Source organism: Trichogramma pretiosum, unplaced genomic scaffold, assembly GCF_000599845.2.
Source record: "Trichogramma pretiosum strain Unisexual culture from Peru unplaced genomic scaffold, Tpre_2.0 scaffold83, whole genome shotgun sequence".
Lineage (NCBI taxonomy): Eukaryota > Metazoa > Arthropoda > Insecta > Hymenoptera > Trichogrammatidae > Trichogramma > Trichogramma pretiosum.
In genome coordinates, this window is record NW_019641663.1 from 51,404 (window position 1) to 58,731 (window position 7,328).

Consider the following 7,328-nt stretch of genomic DNA (forward strand, 5'->3'; position numbering starts at 1 on the left):
GCCCGTTCCCGAGGAAGAGCTAGGAAATGCTAGTAAGCTCCGGGGACTCACCATCACCGGCTATTGCACTGGGGGCCAGCCCCCGTACGCTGGCGGAGATACAACCCCGCGCCGCGGCGACGCGACCGCGTCACGGTCTGGCACAAGGCTAACTACTCCGCTCTGGGCTGGTGCTGGAGATAGCGTGCGAGCACGCTCAGCAGCAGCCCTGCGACCGTTGTTATGTCGCTCAGCCAGCGATAGATCACCCCAAAGCTCCCCACGAATCCCAGCTCGTCGAGCAGCGTTCGCCAGACCCGCACGCACGCCATGGAACTCCGGCAGGCAGTCGCCACAGTGCTTCGTTACCTCTCTACGAGGGGTAACGCTTATCAGGGGGTGCGGTATAACCGCATCCCCAGCACTGAAAGACGACCGCAGCATCAGCATGGCATTCCTTGTGATGCCGTAGAAGATTTTCCATCTTCGAATTACCGGAGTATCCACGGCACGCAGGGCAGGCCAGGCAGACTAACCGCTCGTCCTCGCTCACCGCCAGGAGGAGTGTAAACACTCCACCCTCCACCACCACCTTCTGCTGTGGATCCACTACTATTCGGGCCAGACCAAAGCTGCAGCGTCCACGGGATAACCAAGTTGCTTAATTACAAGAACGCGTAACGTAAAAATCACGGTTCGATCCGCTGAGAGAGTATATATAGTAGACTGTCCGTTTTTTCCCGAATTGCTCCAATCCTCGCTCTCACCCCTTGAAAGTTCATCATTTGGCTCACAATGAAAGAAAATCACTGTCCGACCGCGATTAATTAACTCTAGATAGTGCCACACGCGTCAGCTTTTTTCCCATTTAAATAACATGGAGAAATTTAGAAAAATGAAAATTGAAGTTTTAAACCACATAAAATCGCTAAACCTTGAGATAAGAACCAGTTTTCACTTCCTGGTACACCCATAATGAGTAACCAATACTTACGGGAACCCTCCGAAAAGAATTTTGAATTGTGCACACACGATATACTCAAAAAATGATGAAAAACAGCATATAAGCGTTGTTTTTCGATATTTTACAACAAAACTGAGCGTAGACGATTATGTTAGATATGTTAACGTCAAAGTAGAGATAAAGACCTTCAATTTAAGGGTAATAAAACCTATCTACGTTCATTAGAAATAAAGTTACAGGCGTTTGAAGTTTCATTGAAAAATCAGGTATCGAATCTCGTCCGGCCGCCCAAACGCGCGACTCGCAACTCGCTGAAATCGCAACTCTTACAAATGACAATGTAATTAAACTAGAAAAATCATCAAAAATATGGTTTTTATGCGTTTTTTTCTCAGCTTTCACGTGGTGTAGTCGGATTTTTTGATAATTTTCATTTTCGTACGAAAAAATGGACTTGAACATTTATTTCCTATTTTTCCTAGTGAACGTGTAAATCATCGAAAAATCTGACTACACCACGTGAAAGATGAGAAAAGAACGCATAAAAACAATATTTTTGATTATTTTTCTAGTTTAATTACATTGTCATTTGTACGAGTTGCGATAACAGCGAGTCGCGAGTCGCGCGTATGGGCGGCCGGACGAGATTCGATACCTGATTTTTCAATGAAACTTCAAACGCCTGTAACTTTATTTCTAATGAACGTAGATAGGTTTTATTACCCTCAAATTGAAGGTCTTGATCTCTCCTTTGACGTTAACATATCTAAGATAATCGTCTACGCTCAGTTTTGTTTTAAAATATCGAAAAACAACGCTTATATGCTGGTTTTCATCATTTTTTGAGTATATTGTGTGTGCACAATTCAAAATTCTTTTCGGAGGGTTCCTGTAAGTATTGGTTACTCATTATGGGTGTACCAGTAAGTGAAAACTGGTACTAATCCCAAGGTTTAGCGATTTTAAGTGGTTTAAAACTTCAATTTACATTTTTTCTAAATTTCCCCATGTTATTTAAATGGGAAAAAAGCTGACGCGTGTGGCACTATCTAGAGTTAATAAATCGCGGTCGGACAGTGATTTTCTTTCATTGTGAGCCAAATGATGAGCTTTCAAGGGGTGAGAGCGAAGATTGGATCAATTCGGGAAATAACGGACAGTCTAATATATAGTTGTGATTGACCAGAATCGCACCCGACCGGGTCCGATTAATCTAATCGAATAATAGACAGCTTGATCGCTTGATCGACTACTACACTTGGATATTAGCCAAATCGATGGATACGAACATACTTATTTTTTGCTAAATACCCTTTTTTTTTAATTTTTATGAGTTTCTTGTAGTTTTTCAGTATCTTAGCTTACATTTTTGAAATCCTGACAAAAAAATACATCAAAAACCTATTTCCAATAATTTTTCCAGGGCAACCATAAGCTTATATGAAAATATTTACTTTTTTTATTTTTGACTTTGAGACGCTAAAGATCTAACAAGGAGACCACCCCAACTCCGGGTCATGGATCTGGCCCAAACTCATAGAGGGTACTTTAGGCACCTAGAAAACATGCCCAGTAGGTTTAGTTTGATCTCATAGGCCCCTGGAAGAAGTATAATGCACATGCTACATTTAAAAATTAATTATATGTAAAAAAACCCCCTTCTATCATTACTTAATGTCTTCATGCATATGAAATCAAGTTCAAGCTCCCTCAATATACTTGAACTAACTCTCTTTCATGTCCTGAACACATTGAAAAAGTTAGTTATTAACTGTCAAAATCTGACAAAAGCGATCAAATTAGAGCCAAAACAGGCGCCAATATGCACTTGCGTCTACAATATAATTAAAAAAATTTGTAAAATTTGACACTCAATTAGAGTAATTTTATTTAATCTTGAGTGATAGTGTGGCTTCATGATGATACCACTCCATATCAACAAGCATTGGCGCCAAGAAATCACTGTAATAAACAATTTCTCTATTCTTGAGCGACAATGCTTGTTGATATGGTGTGCTATCATCATGAAGCCACACTATCACTCAAGATTAAATAAAATTACTCTAATTGAGTGTTAAGAGATGGTGAAGAAGGATCAACAACAAGAGTTTGTATTTTACAAATATTTTTAATTATATTGTAGACGTAAGTGCATATTGGCGCCTGTTTTGGCTCTAATTTGATCGCTTTTGTCAGATTTTGACAGTTAATAACTAAAGCTGGATTAGTGAATCTTTTTCAATGTGTTTAGGACATGAGAGAGAGTTAGTTCAAGTATATTGAGGGAGCTTGAACTTGATTTCATATGCATGAAGACATTAAGTGATGATAGAAGGGGGTTTTTTACATATAATTAATATTTAAATGTAGCATGTGCATTATACTTCTTCCAGGGGCCTATGAGATCAAACTAAACCTACTGGGCATGTTTTCTAGGTGCCTAAAGTACCCTCTATGAGTTTGGGCCAGATCCATGACCCGGAGTTGGGGTGGTCTCCTTGTAAGTCAAATAGACCTGGAGGGCTAAAATTTGGTAAATCATCATTTTTCAATGTACTCTTTTGAAGTACATTTCTGTTTTGAAAACAGTTTTTTGAAGAGGGGACACTTGACGTGATATTGCCCATATATTGTCTACCAAATCATTTTCGCTGTGCAAGCCACACATTGAACCTTATTGCGACAACTGATACTATGAAAGCGATATCGACAAAAAAGAATCAACAAAAAAATTGAAAAAAAATATAAAGCCGTTATGAAAAAATGAGAAGCTATTTGGAAAATCCATCGATCGCCTAAAAAATATGAAGATTTACGAGAACACATTGAGTGTAGTCTCAACCGACCCGTAATAACCAGATGGAACTCTTTATTCGATGCTCTAAAACAAATTGAAGATTTAAAAGATAAATTAAGGTAGTTCCCTCAAAAAAACGACTATCGATAAAGGGTCTTGAAATTTTAACCACATATTGTTGACGGTGCTTTTCATATGTGTGAGGAATTTCAAGAACTTTGACCAAGCCGTTTCCGAAATATAATCAATCAAAGTTCGATACTTTAACATGGGATCCCTATGCTAACGTGTCGAAAAGACGCTATTTTGCGCGATTGTAAAAAAATGCATCGATTAAATCTTTTCAAAAACTAGAAGATGATTGATCAGTATGTACTGAAACCTACGTCTAAAACTGAAAAAGTTTAACCATACAGTTTTTGAGAAAAGTTGATTGAAAGTTGTCAATTTTATGGTCATTTTAAGCTAGCTAAGCTCGGCGAGAGAGAACGAGATTACACTTGGCAACGTCGCAACGCGTCGCCCGCTAAGAATATGCGCGCAACAATTTGAACGACTGCAATCACTATGCTCCTACTAGCAGTGTGTTGAAAGTTGACGTCTGATATGTTAATTAATATTCCATATTTTAATTGTTTAATATTCTCTCTTAATAATTATAAGAAAAGCATTGAAATTATGTAATATTTTTCATTTTAACAATGAAATAAAACAATGTACACATTTTTCAAAATAAAACATGGAATAAAACAATGTACACATTTTTCATTTGAAAGGTTCATAAAACATTTTTATTAACTCATTAAATTAAACAATCTGTTTTAATTAGTAATATAACAGCTGTAGTTTTGAAAATTACATAAAATGTCTGTGTTACAAAACTATTTTATACAAACGCGTTTCATACACAGTCTTATGTAATGTTTTTTCATTATGAATATTATATTTTCAGTTTGAACATCACAGAACATGTTACTATAACTAAACTATGAATATTATATATTTAGTTTGAACATCATAGAACATGTTACTATATCTAAGCTAATTCATGAAACACGTAAAATTATTTAAAAGCGTTAAAACTATTAAAAACTATTTTGGAACAATAATTTACTTTTTTAAATCATTCATTATTTTGGTTAAAGCCTTGTTATTTTTGGTAATTTTTGGTTTGCCATCTGCCATTTTTTCTGATAACAGATCTAATACATATTTTTCTCCTTCTTCTTTTAATTTTTTTAGTAAAAAACTGCGCGAGAAACCAGCTCGTACCATTCTTACTTGTAATTCTCTTGAAACAACTTGTCTTAGACTTTCTAGATATTTCATATTATTTTGAATGAAATCATATTCTGATTGCTTTCGATAACATTTGTCATATGGTTTCAAATACTTTATAAGTTCATCTTGTTTATTAATATGCAAAACTAACTTTTCTAATATAACAACGTCGAACAGAGCTTCATGGAAACCATCCTCTGTATTTGTTCCTAATAAATCGTTTGCTAAGCTAGCCAACTTGAATGCTTTGGGACCTTTTCTTTCAGGAAAAGATTTTTTTAAAATAGGAATGGTATCGACGAATCCAATTATCATATCAAAGTAAGAGCTCAAACTATTTTCAATGATAGCTCTTAGTATTCTCTGGGTATCAAATGTAGCATTGTGAGCAACGAGTAGTACAGGTTTTTCCATTTTATAAAGAAATTCTGCGAAGGCAATGAAAGCATCATACAAATCAAGTGTGTTATCGAGTCGTGTATTGTGTAAATATAAATCATCTCCAACAATTGTCAAGCCTGTAATCTTTGATGCATCTGGTGAGATAGCTTGAGTTGGATTTAAATAGACGCTGAATTCAAGGTCATGAGACTTTGCTGCAATCTGTAGAATACCAGCTGTTAATGCTAATGAAGTTGTTTCTATATCAAAGTAAACAACAACAAAATTTGATTCAATAATATTTTTAGGATTACATGAAGGAGTCGATTCCTGAGGTTCTTGAAAAGGCTGAGGCATGTCCATTGCACAGTTGGAAGCATATGTTATTCCTTCGGATTTTTTTCTTGTAGTTTTCGTAAGTTCTCTCGGTTTCGTGTCAATTCAATTCTGCGAGTTTTGTACTCCTGAGTCTTCTCTGTAGCAGCTCGAGCGTATCTTTTATTATCAGTCTCTGATACATATTTTGATGTATATAAATTTGATGAAAGATCTAAATTTTTTTTAATACTTAGTAAACTCATTTCGCCATCATTTTTTGTGCAAACTGCATTAGCCACACGATAATCTGCTGATGCACTCCTACTGTAACAAATCGATTTTGGCGCTTTCTGAGCGATGATGTTGTTGACGCTTTCATTAGCCTGACTTGATGCTGGCACAGCAAACTTATATGCATTTATTGAATACTTTGTATAGAAAGATTTTAAAGCGTTATATAATTCTTCGCTTTTCAACTCAATAGTATGCTTTTTACTGTCTTTTTTGCACCATTCGCCGCAATTTTCGTGTTGGCCAAACACATGATCAGGGATGCTTAATATTATCTTTGCCAGCTTTGCAGTTTGACCTCTGTTCTGACTAACAGCGTAGGAAAGACATTTCTTCAAATGTTTAATCACTCCTTTCCTGTTTAATTCTTTGTGAGTTTTAGCAAGTTCATACAATTCTTTGGAATGATTTTTTACTCTGTGGTTTGTATCAACCAGTTTATAAATAGTCTTGTTATTATTTTTACGTATTTTGGCAATGCTGGAGCTGTCTTCATCTCCAATAACTACTCTTGCATTCAAGCCAACTTCTTTCAAAATATTCCTATTATTGATCATATGATCTCCAGCTGCGGCTTCCATTGATTTAGCGCTACCCACGTAGTTTTTTCTACAATTGTGATCAGATTGATCATGGCCCTTGTCACATGAATAGCACGTTCTGTTGTAGGTCTTGAAATCAATTATTTTGCCACTGAGATAACCAATTATTGTCGCATATCCATTCAGGCTATCATAGCTACGGCCGTTTCCTCGCTTACTCCATCCCATGTCGAATGAAACGATAATGTTTATAATATTTCCAACAGCTTCATTAAAAGCATTGGAGTTATTGTTGCAATCTGTTGATGAAGTAGAATTTTCTGTGGAAGAACGAAGCATTCGAAGGTTGCCATAAACATCAGCTGCAATCTCTTCAGGCCTGCATAGAATTATTAAAAACAAAAAAATTCAATTCTATTCTTCAACGAATAAATCAATTATACAATAATGTATTGTGAATGTTGTTGTTTTATTAAGATTTATTCAAAATTATTGGGTGAATATTATAAATTGAAGAATGAAGATTCATTTAATTTCTTAAATTATGAATACACAAATCACTGAATTGATTTAGCATAATTATATACAATTGAATTGGTGGTGAAGCACATTTTAAATCAAGCACTAGTTCCATCATTCTATTTAGCATTTATAACTTTCTTATTTAGTACTGTGCTTCATACTTCATTTATATACAATTTATAATTTAAGCAATAAAAAAAATATCTTTTATCTAAAACTTGATCTTACAAATATTCACAAATCTTCTCAACAT

The 7,328-nt window shown here is 35.6% G+C and overlaps 1 protein-coding gene across 1 annotated transcript; it reads right to left on the minus strand.

Annotated features, from left to right (window-relative positions):
- Window positions 1-4,850: 4,850 nt before the first annotated feature.
- LOC106651133 lies at window positions 4,851-5,759 on the minus strand. The gene has a single exon (XM_023460233.1). The coding sequence runs from the start codon at window positions 5,757-5,759 to the stop codon at window positions 4,851-4,853; it is 909 nt and encodes a 302-aa protein (XP_023316001.1).
- Window positions 5,760-7,328: the final 1,569 nt, after the last annotated feature.